The sequence below is a fragment of the Myotis myotis genome, unplaced genomic scaffold (assembly GCF_014108235.1).
Source record: "Myotis myotis isolate mMyoMyo1 unplaced genomic scaffold, mMyoMyo1.p scaffold_m19_p_10, whole genome shotgun sequence".
Classification (NCBI taxonomy): Eukaryota; Metazoa; Chordata; class Mammalia; order Chiroptera; family Vespertilionidae; genus Myotis; species Myotis myotis.
Window position 1 is genome coordinate 49643803 of NW_023416314.1, and position 15002 is coordinate 49658804.

The 15002-nt window shown below is 48.1% G+C and overlaps 1 protein-coding gene across 23 annotated transcripts in view; it reads left to right on the forward strand.

The window, feature by feature from the left end:
* ARNTL (aryl hydrocarbon receptor nuclear translocator like) overlaps positions 1-15002 on the forward strand; it is a 105669-nt gene that overhangs the window by 79549 nt on the left and 11118 nt on the right. For 17 of the 23 annotated variants that reach the window (XR_004970432.1, XM_036325448.1, XM_036325453.1 and 14 more), the window contains 7 exons: positions 4049-4141; positions 5221-5338; positions 7956-8105; positions 10245-10491; positions 11606-11712; positions 13032-13182; positions 14004-14092. Coding sequence is in view for 22 of the 23 variants with exons in the window: in XM_036325448.1 (XP_036181341.1) it covers positions 4049-4141; positions 5221-5338; positions 7956-8105; positions 10245-10491; positions 11606-11712; positions 13032-13182; positions 14004-14092 (955 nt within the window). In the remaining variant the exon portion in view is untranslated. The remainder of the gene's footprint in view (positions 1-4048; positions 4142-5220; positions 5339-7955; positions 8106-10244; positions 10492-11605; positions 11713-13031; positions 13183-14003; positions 14093-15002) is intronic. The other 6 variants (XM_036325454.1, XM_036325460.1, XM_036325457.1 and 3 more) reach the window with 3 other exon arrangements.

The window sequence follows — 15002 nt, forward strand, 5'->3', positions numbered from 1 at the left end:
ATGAAATATTATTTTATATTAGCTTCAGGTGTACAGCACAGGGGTTGGCCAATCATATACTTTATAAAGTGTTCCCCCTGATATTTCCGGTACCCACCTAGCACCATACCATTGGAAGTTAGAAAATAGTCATGGGATGTAAAATATAGCATAGGAAATATGGTCAATAATATTGTAACTAACAGCATTTTGCTTCTCAAGTTTAGCTGGTTCTAGGTAGGCTGTGGTGGGGGTGGAGAGGGCTCCAGTGAGGTCAGCAGGAACCAGGCTCCGTCTCCCACACACCTTTGCTGGACTAGCAGGGCAGCTGTTTCCTCGGGGTAGCAAGCTGGCTGTGCCACGTCTCAGTAGTCAGACCAGCCAGAAAAGAAGGGCAGGGGAGGCTGCAGGCCAGTGGTCCTTTTTATCAGGAAAGGATGCGCTTCCTGGAAGCCCAGGAGTGGACTTCAACTTGTCGAGAAGGTTCGCCTGGTCACCCCTAGCAGCAGGGCAGGTGGCAGAGCCCGGGCTAAGATTTTCCAGTCTCCACAGTGGAGGGGGTCAGAGGGGGGGCAGTTCCCCCTGCCCCAGCAGCATTTGACACACACACTTTCCAGAACCTGTTTGCTAGCTTTCTCCTCCAGAAGCGGCCCTCATAGCCCAAAACAGAACTTCAGCTGTGGCCAGTAGGTCTGGGGCTGCATGGCCTGGTTGGTACCTCCCTTGCCATGGAAGCTGTCTTAGTGCCACCTTTGGGTGCAGCTGTAGTACTGCCCCTCCCCGACTCTCTTGCACATGAGTTGTTGTTAGGCCAGGTCTTTTTCATCTTGTATAGGTGCAGTTCACTTTTTGGAACTTCTTTTTATCTCTGCCGAAATATACTTATTAGATGGTCCCGCCTTCCAGCTCATGATTAACAATCCTTTGAGGCTTCATGTGGCGTGTAGATCTGGTAGGCATGCCTCTGTGTCTTTCATTTTCATTCATTCACTAATTCAAACATTTTTGAGGACTTACTCTATCTGCGTGGCACTATTCTAGGCATATCCACTCACAGGTAAACATGTTAGGGTGGGGCCATGGCTTCCCTCACATTCATGTCGATCTGTGGATCACCCCTCTCGGGGCACAGTTACTCAGACCCAACTCTGCCCTCACCTCCATTTCTTTCCAACAGATGTCCTTGTTCTCAGAGGATGTTTGCTGAAGTTCCAGATAGAAACTGTCTGCTGCATCTCCAGAGAAACCACCAGGGCTTCCTGGGCATGTGACCTAGGCAGTCACCCAGGTCCAGGCTTAGCTTTTGTGCTCTGCTATTGCCATTTTGAACATCATAATTTTTTTAATCTTTATTGTTGAAAGTATTACATAAGTCCCCCATTCCCCCACCCCCATTGACCCCTTCTAACCCGCCCCACCCTCCATCTCAGGCTTTCGCCACACTATTGTCTGTGTCCATGGGGTATGCATAGAATTTCTTTGGTTGATCTCTTCCCACCCATCCACCCACCCCCACCTTCCCTCTGAGATTCGGCATGAACATCATAATTTTTGTACAAGCGTCCGTGCGTTTTCATTTTGTACAGAGCCTTACAAATTATGTGGCTGGTCTTGATTGCCATATTGGTAATAATGACATTTTTAAGGAAAAAATAATTGTATATAGAATACGTTATATATAAAATAGGCTCCTTTTATAGTGACAAATGCTTAGTAATTTTCTTGTTGCTGCTTTTCTAAATAACTTCTTATCAGATGTCCAAACTTATCAGGGTATGTATGAAACAAGGATTTTAATACTATTCATGCTAAATACTTCATTTTGGACTTGCCTTTCTGCTCTTCCATTTCATATAATAGCAGTGATGATCTGTCTTCTCTACCCCCATAAAACTTTCCTTTCTTCTCCGGCGCATTTCAGTGGCAGTGAAGTCCTGTCTAAACTCTTGCCAATTCCAGGTACCCCGTCCCCAGGAATTTGCTTCAACAGAAGCAAGGACCATTCAGACTGTTTTGAACAGTTTGGCAGCAGGAACTGGACTTCTGCTTCTCCTTACAAAGCTGACTGCCTGCCTCACTAAGTGCTTTCCAAGTACCATTAATGAACGGCCTGGACTGTTTATAATATCTAGATACCCTGCTTCCCCATGGTTTGAAAAATAGGCAGACCTTCCCAGGGTTCTGGATTACCTGCTAGCACCATTCTCCAGGAGCGAGCCAGCCTTTTTCCTGAGTCCCTATAGTGCTCAGGTGTCCTTACCCCTCCCTCTGCTCCTGAGTCCCCTCACCCCACACCTTCCCCTAATGGTGTCATCTGCCCAGTGAAGCAGGGTCAGATGCATTGAGCCATCCTCACACTGACTAGTCACTGGCCTTTGGAGACCCAGATGTCACGATGCCACAGTCACCTTCTTCATAGGCACCTTGGGTGCCTCATCACTTCATCAATGCAAAGCCTCAAACTACTTACCTGGTTGAAAATGATTGTGTGCAAGCACATGAGGAAGTTATTAATACCTTATTTATTTATTTTTTTACTGAATGAGGCTTCCAGCAGATGGTGCTTGCAAAGTTGCTTCCCCTTCACCATCATTCCTTGCCCCTGGACCCACTCAGAAGCCTATCTTAGGAAAGGGTCATCCTGGCTTCCTCCCAGCTGGGTGGCCCACTGGCTTCTCTCACAGCCATTGCAGTTGTTCCCCTTCTCATTCACTCCTTTCACCCCAGCACGAGTGCACGTGCCATTCTTTAACCTCTGGCGCATGAATTTATTTCCTAGTTCCTTGAATTAAGCTGTATCCCAAAGGTCCTTTTGTGGAAAAGAGAATGAAGTTTCTCTATATTTTTCCCAAGAACAGACTGAGAGCTAGTGAACGAAGCAAGATTGACCCACCATGTATTAGAACTGCAGGGGGGGTGAGTAAAGAGCAAGTCCCCGAGAGATTGGGATAGATTCCTGGGCAGTAGAGAGACCCCAGCAGGAGATGAGCAGTTTGTCCATCTGAAAAGGGGGCTAGGAATCGTGCTCACATATGAAATAGTCTAAGCTCTCGAATGCTGCAGCTTTGGTAGTTACCCGCTTCAGTCTCTCTAATAAATACTGCCTTGTCTCTACACCTGTCCTTACTGGCACTGTAGATTTTTACTTGTATGTAAAGCAACGGAGTAAGAAGCGTTTAAGGGGAAAATTTTGCTTTTCTTATCTTACCTAGGAACGAACAGCCTAGCCATGGGTCAAAGGATAATATTTGAGCCCTTACCAGTTTGGCTCAGTGAATAGAGCGTCAGCCTGCGGATTCAAGGGTCCCAGGTTTGATTCCGGTCAAGGGCATGTACCTTGGTTGTGGGCACATCCCCAGTAGGGAGTGTGCAGGAGGCAGCTGATCGATGTTTCTCTCTCATCGATGTTTCTAACTCTCTATCCCTCTCCTTTCCTCTCTGTAAAAAATCAATAAAATATATTAAAATAAAAATTAAAATAAAACAAAGGATAATATTTGAGGGCATTAGCTTTCAATCCTGTGTACATTAGAGTCATTTTGGGGCAGAAGTGGGGATTAAAACAGTACCAATGATGCAGCCCTACCCCAAATGTCAGCATAAAATCTTACAAAAACCACTGTCCCAGTGCTCCCCCAAAATGGAGCCATTTAAACCGTGGACAGATGTAGCCGAGATCGGAGAAGGGATTCCGAACTTAGAGATCCTTCCAATCTCAGACTGTGTAGAGTTGTTTTAATTAGAGCTATAACATATGACGTCTCTGGACCATAATGCAATCAAAGGAACATTGTTACGCTGAATTCTGCTGTGAAACAGAATTTAATAATTGGACTTTCCCCTGTAATCACTAGATGACATAGATGATATAGATCTGCCTTGGAGAGAATCTTGTTTTTCTATCAGACATTTGCTTTAAGCATCCTATGCTCTGCATACCTGTGAAATCGTCCATGAGAGCAGTCCAGTGCTTTGGTTACTTAGAACACTAATCTTTAATTGCTATCAAAGTGATTACAGTCATGTTTCTTGAAGTGTGATAAATTGATTATCCATTTCTCCTGATTAGGCAGCAGATGGATTTTTGTTTGTCGTAGGATGTGACCGAGGGAAGATACTCTTTGTCTCAGAGTCTGTCTTCAAGATCCTCAACTACAGCCAGGTATTGCTCGTGCCCCTGTTGGTGGTGGGCAGCCGCCCAGCAGCCAAAAAGGTCTCCCCACTTTGCAGAATAATTATAGCATACAAGTCACATGTGAAATGCTTATTTTGTCCTCCCACCAATCCTTCTTCCAGAAAATTCTTTGTTACCAGAGAAATTAATTTAAACTTACAAAAATCGTTTAACATATGTATGATCCATGTTTCACCATTTGAAAGGTTTGACTCTGATCTCAGCAGCAGCTTTCTAACTTTCTTATTGCTGCAAAAGAAATACCCCACAACTGCGGGGCAGAGGTGGAGGAAGGGGGGCAGGCAGATCATACAATACCAGAGAACAGGGAAATGGAACCCACCCGTGCTGTGCTTTCAGTGACATGCCACTTACTAGCTTTGTTGAACCTCAGCTTCCTCTAAAATCTGGTTGTAATGATCCATACCATCTGGGAATGTTTGTAGGATCAAATAATAACATTTATGGAAGCTTCTAGGGCTTAGCTATTCACCTATTGTGTCCCTCGAGGTTTTATTCACTCATTCATTCATTCTGTCAGTCGTGGCATGCTGGTGTTTGCATGAACACTGGATTGGGCAGAATCAGAGTCAAAATAACACTTGTATGAATTAGAATTAAAGTAAATTTCATGTTTTCCAAATATTTTACTCGTTTTAGTCTTATAAGAAAGTTATCTGTACTAACAGAATAGGTTATGGAAGCATTCGGTGTGACCCAGCTTGCTTAGGAACAGAGAGACTTAAAGGAGCAAGAGGCAGAGCCCATGCCTACAGTCCTCCCCCAGGGATCTCAGAAGGGACTTTGTGGGCATCAGAAATAAAAAAGAATGCACAGACTCTTGTCTTCAAGGAACATGAACTATTTGTGTAATTGAGCCCTTTCCCCACCTGTGTTATCAGAACCAACCTCCCAATGTCCATATCTAGACAAAGTGCACGTGTGCAAGTTCTCATATGAAATGTTTGAAATTGTCATGCTTAAAATACAACATAAAGGGAAAGCACTTAGATAATTTATACCCTACATGCTGTTGACTTGTCATTTTTGATACTTTATGCGCACAGAATGATCTGATTGGCCAGAGTTTGTTTGACTACCTGCATCCTAAAGACATTGCCAAAGTCAAGGAACAGCTCTCCTCCTCTGACACGGCCCCCCGGGAGCGCCTCATTGATGCGAAAAGTGAGTACAGAGAAGGCTGCTGCCTCCTCAGCGCCGTGCAACTGCACACCCAGGGACCGCAGAACACACTCAGTTAAGAGTGTGGGTCCCTTCTCTTCCCTCCTATCTTTGGCAAAATGGAATTATGTGCATTCTTTTGTGTTTTGTTTTGTTTACATAAAGAAGAAAACATTCAATGTCCAAATTCATTGAGAGGAAAACAACTACTTCGATTTTATTATTTTTGATTTTTAGTCTTTTTTAAAATATATTTTTATTTATTTCAGAGAGGAGGGGGGAGAGAGAGAGAGAGAGAGAGAGAGAGATAGAAACATCAATGATGAGAGAATCATTGAACAGCTGCCTCCTACATGCCCCACACTGGGGTCGAGCCTGCAACCCGGGCCCTGACTGGGAATTGAACTGTGACCTCCTGTTCATAGGTCGACACTCAACCACTGAGCACACCGGGCCAGACTGATTTTCAGTCTTTTTTTTTTTTTTTTTTTTTTTTGAATCCAGAAATTCCCCTAGGAATTCAGAATCAGTTATATGCCCCTAAATGTCTCACACCAGGTTGATTTGTTTCTCCCCAAAAATAATCAGCTCTGTTTATCTGAGTTGTATACATGCAGCCTCACAAAAGTAAGAAAACTTGAAATGAAATATAGCTAGTTTTCTTTGACTACAGTGGTTCCTCCTTAGATTGGCTCCCCTTCCTGGCTTCCTTCTTGCAGCAGTGGAACCACTGTGCACACTCCCCCAGCTTCCTGTTCCTGCATCCTCTCCTGCCTCCTGTGTGAGGGCCTGTAGTTTTCTTCTCCTTTAGACCCAGGGGAGGCTGTGCACCACAGCAGTTAAGAATGTGGGCTCTGGAGTCAGATTGTCATGCTCACATCCTGGTTCCACCATTGGCCAGCTGTGTGACCTTGAGCAAGTTACTTACCCTCTCTGTGCCTCAGCCTCCTTATCTGCAAAATAGTACCTTTGTCTTTGAGTTATGGCGAGGATTAAACACAATAATATACATAAAGCATATGGGACAGTTCCCGGCACATCTTGGCCCAGTGCAGTCATGGCCTAACCAGTTTCCTGCTTCCAAGCTCCCTGTTTTAATCCCTGGAGGGAAATACCACCAGAGGAATCTCCTTTAAACTATCCTTTTCATTAAGGCACTCCTCTTCTTCCTAAAAGTACAATGCGATTTCTGCGACGTGTCCTTTATAGTCTGGCCCTTGCAACGTTCTGGTGACCTGAGGAGAAAGAGATGAGTGGTGTTTGGCCCCTACCTTTGAGGTTCTTACCAGATAGTCCTGGATATAAGGAGTCAGACAGCTCCCTGCATAATAGGTGCAGCCACAGAAGTGGTGCCAGGCAGAGAGAGCAGATGATTAATTCTCATGTGGGCGCCGGGACAGGCATCACCGCGTAGGTGACAACTGCAGTGGGTTTGAAAAGATGAATTAATGTTTGCCGGGTGAGAAAGAGAGGAAGAGAGCCGAGGAAATGATTTGTGGGCGGGTGCAGAGGTGTGGTGCCTGCCATGCGGCTGCTTGATGCTGCTGGAAAAAACCATGCATGGGCAGGGGAGGGCTGGATACGAAGGCCTCTCCGTGGTGGGGACACAGGGAGGGGCTCTGACCAGGTGGGACAGGCTCGGACTGGCATTCTGGGAAGATCAGAGGCGGCAGTGTGGGAGGGAGGTTGCAGGAGGTAAGACCAGGAGGAGCCCTGGGCAGTAGCCTTGGCCCTGACCCGTGGTGGTCAGTGGGCGCGCATTGCCCCAACAGGATCTGCAGCAGCAGCTTCTGCAGTGATAAGTAGCCGGTGTTTCTGTCAAGGTCACAGTCACGCTGCCCCCTCCCCCAAGACTCCAATTCAGTTGGTTTAACACAGCACAGTCCAAGGGAAACACAAATGCAGACCACAAATATGAGTCACATTTGCAATCAAAAATAGTAAAAAATGTAAAACTAATTGTAATACTATATTTTATTTAACCCAATAAATCCACAATGAGGATCTTTTACCTTTTTTAGTTCTAAGTCTTTGAAATCCTGTGTGGATTCGCACAGCACACCCCGCCAGCATGCCTGTGCGTCAGATTTGCAACAGCTGCATGAGCTGGCAGCTGCTAAACTAGACAGCACAGACCTAAGTGGGGTCCAGGGATCTGGACTGAGAGGTTAAGAGTATTCTGCTTCATCCTTTCCACTTCAGCATCGAAATCTTGCCCATCAAGTCCCAGCCTATGTTCTTCTCCCCTGGGAAGCACAGGTTGTGTCTGCCATTCGCTTGGCACTAATCATACATCACCCTGTGTTTTCATGATGAACTTCCATTTCCCCTTCTCAGCCCTGAGCTCCTGCTGGACAGGAACCCTGTGCTGTTTCTTTTTATCCCCCAGAGCACCCTGTCCATTCCTCCAGGGGCTGCATTCCACGTGACTAGAAACATTGCCAGACCACACACCTACCCGTATGGCATCTTTTAAGGCCTAACCTGAGGAGAAATGTTATTCTCATGTCACCGCTATAAGCAGGGAGGCAGGAAAGAAAAGGCTTTCTTCAAGGTCACACTCCCCTCCTGACAGACAACACTGCTCTCAGTTTATCACGTTTTGTGTATTGATTTGCAGCTGGACTCCCAGTTAAAACAGATATAACCCCTGGGCCATCTCGGTTATGTTCTGGAGCACGGCGTTCTTTCTTCTGTAGGATGAAGTGTAACAGGCCTTCAGTAAAGGTTGAAGACAAGGAGTTTCCCTCCACCTGCTCAAAGAAAAAAGGTAACCATTTCACAGTTCTGCCACCTCCTGTCCCAGGTGATTCTCGCTTCTACACGGGTGCGCTCAGCAGGGCACTGGCTCAGCGTCTCCCTGCTGGCCAGAGCGGCAAGTCCCAGGACCACAGCCAGGACCCTACTGCCCGCTACCTACCACGTGGGAGAAGGGGGCAGGGAGAGCTAGAAGCCCTGATGGGCTTTCAGGGCAACAGAGTCCTGGGAAGGCTTCCTCTGCTTACATTCTGCTTGTTGTCATTGGTTGGGAAAGATACTCCCATCCACAATTCTAACTGCCTCTTGAGCAACCCGCCCGTCCATCAAAACTATTCTTGCTGAATTCATCAGTGACCTTCATGCTGAATGCAAAGGTCACTTTTCGTTTTCCTGCCATCTTAAAGTGTTCTCTTCCTCAGATCCCATGAAACCCCATTCTCGTCTCCCCACCCTCAGCCTCTCCAGCCTCTTCCTGGTTCCTGCTGCGGGCTCCTCACCTGTCTGGGGCCACCTTCTCTTTTCTGTATCTGCTGCATCCAGAGGTGATCCCTTAGCTTTCAATATCATTTATATGTCAATAACTGCCAAGTTTATATTTCTAGCCTAGACTTCTCTTTTGAACTCCAGATTCATAAATTAACTGCTTATTAAATCTACCACTTAGATATCTCAAGGGCATCTGTAAACATGATAGATGTAAAAGTAACCACCTGAGCTTCTCCTTGATATAAATAGCAGCAAAAAACTAATAATACAGCAAAATGTAAACCGCCATCCACCTAGTTGCACATACTAGACACCCGAGAGGCACCCTCACCCCATTTCACCCCACAGTCACAAAGCCCTGCCACAGTGAATTCCTTCTGCAGAAGGTATCTGAACTGTTTATCCACCTCCACGTTCACCACTATCCCTAGATCCAGGCTGCACTCAGCTCCCCCCTGTCTTTGTAAAGTAGACCCCACACACCTTCCATCTCTCCACACAGCAGCCAGAAAGACCTTTTTAAAATGCAAATCTGCCCTAACCGGTTTGGCTCAGTGGATAGAGCGTCGGCCTGTGGACTGAAGGGTCCCAGGTTCGATTCCAGTCAAGGGCATGTACCTTGGCTGCAGGCACATCCCCAGTGGGGGGTGTGCAGGAGGCAGCTGATCAATGTTTCTCTCTCATCGATGTTTCTCTCTATCCCTCTCCCTTCTCTGTAAAAAAATCAATAAAATATATTTAAAAAAAAAAAATGCAAATCTGATCAGTTCCCTATTTCAAACCCTTGGCTGTTCCCATTGCTCTTGAAGAAAAGTTAAATCCTTAACAGGATTTGGTTTCTACAGTTCCTAGTCACTAGCACAGACCTGATGCTTGCTAAACACTCCAAGGATTTTATGGTTGAAACCCAAGGTGCTCCACACTTTTACTATGTCCCAAAGTGAAATCAAGTTACCTTCATTTGCTTTCTTTCATGCCAAATACTTGGATAATCATACCAAATCCCAGGAATTCTCAGCAGTTTCTCCCACATCCTCCCCTGTCACCTCCTCAGGGCACTGCCCAGCGCAGCCCTCGCCTCTCGCTGCGATTCTCCTCCTCCTGGTCTCCTCTTCCAGTTCACCTGTCACTCTGCTTCTAGAGCCTCCAACCCCTGATTTGATTTTGCTGTTTCTCCACTTAAATCCCGTTGGGAGATCTTCATTTCCTAACAGAAAAGACCAGCACAATTGTTAGCAAATAATCCAAGGCCCCACCTGCCTTTCCAGCTGCACCCCCAGCCCCTCGCTTTCACTGAACCACACAGAGCTCCGTGCTGTTTCTTATACCGGCTCTGCTCTGTGCCGTTGTACATCCTCAGCCTTGGCACATCCTCAGCCTTGGCACATCCTCAGCCTTTGCACATCCTCAGCCTTTGCACATCCTCAGCCTTGGCACATCCTCAGTCTTTGCACATCCTCATCCCTGAGCCAGAGCCCATCCTTCTTGATCTGCCTCCACATTGTGTTTCTGGGCAGCCTTCCTTTCCCCAGGTCGACTCATACCTCTCCCTTGGTTTAACCAGCTCGACTAAACACACATGACACTGGATGATAGTTAATTTTCAGTCTTCCTTTCCGTCCCCTAAAGCCAACTGCCACTAACCGTGGACTTTGCTTTCTAGCAGATCGAAAAAGCTTCTGCACAATCCACAGCACTGGCTATTTGAAAAGCTGGCCACCCACAAAGATGGGGCTGGATGAAGACAACGAGCCGGACAATGAGGGGTGTAATCTCAGCTGCCTTGTCGCGATAGGACGGCTGCATTCTCATGTGGTTCCACAACCGGTGAACGGGGAAATCAGGGTGAAGTCTATGGAATATGTTTCTCGGCATGCCATCGACGGGAAGTTTGTTTTTGTAGACCAGAGGTGAGTGCCTGCATGTTACTCTTGAATGATAATGGGGAGTTCAACCCCGAGTAAAGCAGAGACAATGGGGCAACGAGCTGGCTTTCCTAAGAATAAAGCGAGAGGTAGTGATGTGGTCGCTGCTAAAATCTGAGATCCATAAGAATGTCGTTGTAAACGCAGAGATTTCCTCTCATTCTTGGCGTGTGGAGCTAGTTAAGTAGGTGGTTGGATGCCCGTGGCCAGAGAACCCGTAGGCACAGCACATGTGGGATGTTCCCGGACCACTCCTGTGATGGGAATTCGGGAACTAGGACTTGGAAAAGAGTAGTCCTGAGGCTATTGGTAATCTCATATGACTACTCAAGTTTTAATTTAATCAATTAAAATTAAACTCCTCAGGCTCACTGGTCACATTTCAAGTACTCAGTAGCCACATGTGGCTGTTGGCTCAGATATGGAACATTCTCATCATCACAGAAGGTTCTGATGGACAGCACTGATTGTCCACCTCATCGTTTATGGAGGAGGACTGAGGCCCAGCCTGGAGCCTGGCTTCCTCCAGGACTTGCACTCGTTGGTAGTAGACCTGGGCTGCAGGCCCAGCAGTCCCAGGTTTCCCACTGCCCTCTGCTGCCTCTTAAGAATATTCGCAGGCTAGTCATTTTCAGGCTCCTGCAAAGTCACTCCGTGCGGTGAAAGAAGACATTTTCCAAGGTCCTGATGGCTCCTGCTGCTGGACCTTGTGGTGTTTGGTTTTCCTGATAAAAAGTTGGCAGTAAAATGGATAAGTTTTGCACTGGGGTGTAGATTTCTACCACATTTTTATCTAATATAGTTACCATTTTTAAACCTCCCAGAACTTGATTACTTGTTATAACAACCCCTTTGAAAGGCTTCTTTGCTTTCTTTCCCTGAGTTTTTATAACTTTAGTGTAATTCAGTTGCATGAAATACATATATATATATGAGAACAAGGCCAAAGCCGGGTGATTTTCAGAGGGCTGACTCTGTCATATATACACACATACATACATGTGTCATGTACACATGTATACATACATATATGTACATATAAATAAAATCTCCACAGAGTAATTGCCTGGCTTTTTTTTATTTTAATATTCCCTTCCAGGGCAACAGCTATTTTGGCATATTTACCACAAGAACTTCTAGGCACATCATGTTATGAATATTTTCACCAAGATGACATAGGCCATCTCGCAGAATGTCACAGGCAAGGTAAGCCAGCTGCACAGAGGACGTTAAGTTTACATGCCCCCGTTTCTGCACTGGTCCACACGGACATCCGGGAAATCAGCCCCAGGGCTGCAGCCTCAGCCAGCCCAGGGGTCTCGAGGCCAAAAATCTGTGAGGAGAGGAGGCTGATGGCCTGGCCCTGTTCATCCCCTACAGAACCCGGCCCTGCCTGCCCAGCTGTTTCTGGACAGAGGTCCGGCTGATTTCCAGAGGGCATCCCTTATTCACAGGATCCACCTGGACCCCTGAAGATTTGGTGCGGCCCAACAGTTCTAATTCTCTTTTTCATAAAACCCTGCACTGCTGCCTGTCTTTTCCTCTTCGTTAATAGCACGGCCACATATGCAGCCTCCTCAGAGAGAAACCCGTATTGACCCTTCCTTTACGTTATCATTTACCAGATCGGTTCATTCACCTCAGACATGAATGTCCACAGAGGACCCTTTTGCCACCTCCACTGTCCTGGTTCGGGCCCTTGTGCCCACCTTTTAATTGCGAGAGCCTGCTGACAGGCCTCCCTTCTGCTCCCAGTCCCTCTTCTGTCCATAGTTAACCCATTTCTGTGGTAGACCAAGCCTGACAATGTCCCATTTCTGCTTAAAACTCACCTTTACACTCAAGGCCAAATGCCTTTGATAGGCGTTCAAGGCCCTCTACCACCTGGACCCGACCTACCTCCTCAGCTTCACCCCCCATCCTTGCCTGCCCAGGCCTGTGCGCAGCCGTGCCGACCATCTCCCTGTCCCCTGCCGCCTCCCTGGCCCTGTCACAACTGGGCACTGCTGCATTCTTCCCTTTGTCAAACTTCTGTTCATCCCTCAAGGCCCCAGTCTCCTCCTCTGCATAGCTGCCTCATTGTTCTCCTGCGGGCAAGTGTCATAGTCTGTCTCCTATCTCCAGGCCTGGCACATGAAAGGTGCTCGTTTCGTGTTAGTTACATAAAAGAATAGGTTCGAATAGGTGAGTGACTTCTCTGGATGAAGATGTCCTAAAAGAGCTGTACTGCCTCGGGCTTTGAGATGAGAAGAACACGGTCCCTTTGCACCGCGCCTTCTCATTAGCTGGTGTCCACGTCACCACTGATTCTGGCAATGCAGCCAGACATTTCCTGGAGCCATCATCTCATACACTGGGAAACGGGGACAGACTCACAACTGAATCGCAAGGCTCTGAGTCAGCCCCTTAGAAACGACCTTGGCTTACTGGAGAGGTGGCATTGGAGCCCAATGCGTTAGGATTTGGTGCGTTTCATACCCTCACCTGAGGAAACAACAATGTTCATGGTTTCTTTGCATTTGCAGTTTTACAGACGAGAGAAAAGATTACAACTAACTGCTATAAGTTTAAAATCAAAGATGGTTCTTTCATCACACTGCGGAGTCGATGGTTCAGTTTCATGAACCCTTGGACCAAGGAAGTAGAATACATTGTCTCAACCAACACTGTTGTTTTGTAAGTGTTTCTCCTATGTCAGAAGTTTCTTCGCTTCAACACGAAATGCCCTGGGCTCCTTACCAGGGAAAGGGGTGCAGCCACAGCCAGTATCACATCCTTTAGTGCCAACTGCTAATACCCTGTGAAGCCTCAGGATTTCAGAAGCCAAACGGGTTGTTAACAGGGGACAAGCTTAGTACTCATACTGTGCAGGCCCCAGGCCTATGGTATTGCTCCAGGAACCCATACCACCTCCTTCCAGATAAAGCAGCCAACCTCTGAATTCTGCAGGCCCTTTACCCGGGGCTCCCGGGGCATCTCTGAGGAAAGGGCTGGCCTTCCATGGAAGGCTCCCATGGGCATCAGCTCAGCCTGGCCTTGGCTGGGGGGAGGGGGGGGGGCACCAGGCTGGTGGCTTGAGCATTGCAGCTGGAATGCCACCTGCTAGAGAAGCAGGGAAGGGAAAGACCTTCGCTCTGGCCAGGCCACTCCCCACATCTCCCTCCCTGTGGTGTCCAAACCCCCACCTGTGGTTCGGGCTGAGCGAGGGGCTAGGGCAGGTGCAGTGCAGGCTGGCAGGGAGCAGGCCCGCAGCTGGGGCAGGGGCTGCTGCAGTCACCACTGATCAGAAGGGCCCCCAGGCAGTGAGGCCAAAGGCCAGGATGCCATCCATCGTGTTACCGCTCAGCGAGGAGACCTTTGGGCCACTCACTCAGACAGACACTTCATTTTCTGGCCTGTCCAGGTCCAGAGTGGACACCGGACATCTTGGCCAAGGTGAAAGGTGCATGGTCTGAGCAGGCCTGACTCACGTTTCCTTCTTGCTGGGATGTTCACAGAGCCAACGTCCTGGAAGGCAGGGACCCAGGCTTCCCGCAGCTCACAGTGTCCCCCCACAGCATGGACGGCATGCTGCCCCCTGGAGAAGGTAACTGTTGCCCAGGGCATCGGGCTCGCCCCTGAGAAGCTGCTTGTGAACAAAAGGCCTCTCGTATCTGGGGTCCCCAGCCACCCTGTTTTGTGGAACAAGGGAGGCCTCGCGAGGATGAGCACGAAGGACACGGTCTTCTCACCTTCTCTCTGAGCCTGGAATACCCGAAACTTGGTTTTGTCTTTCCGGAGGCTGCTGGGTCCTGGAAGCTCTTGAAATAGCAAAGTCTGGCTCCTCTCCTGCTTCTCCTCCCTTGTGCTGCCCGCTGGCTGTGATGCAACTGACGTGCTCTTTCATGACTGTCACAGGCCCCTGTGTGGGAGGGGGGTGCTGTGCCCCGGGGCTCCCTCCCAGGACTTGGCCTTGCCCCTGCCCCCTGCTCTCCACATTTGCCACGTCCTCCATGGGCACTTGCACGTGCTCTGCAGGACCCCCTCCATGGGTGACCTGCATCCAGGCCCCGCTGAGCTCCAGGTCTGTCTCTGCACTGCCTCCTGGAAAGGACCACCCAGAGTCCAAAGGCACCAGGAAGTCAGCACATCCCAACCAATTCTCCCCAAGCCCCTCTGGTTGCTTAAGCCAGAAACCTTATCTCCTGCTCTCCCTTTCTGTCTGAACATGGAACCTGCCTCTTCTGTCTCAAACCTCTCATCACCACTGCCATTCCTTCACCCTCTCACCTGTGCCTGGTAACTTCCTAACCCGTCTCACTCTGCCTGCCCCCATCCTCCGCTGCAGTTCATCCTCCATGCAGCTGGCTGGCTAACAACCAAATCTAAGTCATTGCCTTTCTGTGTAGGGTCCGTTGGTGCTCCTGATTCCTTTGTGCATCTGTCCAAATCTGTTAGTCTGGCATCCAAGGCCCTTCATGGTCTGATTGGTACCCGCCTCCCCTGTTGCCTCCATC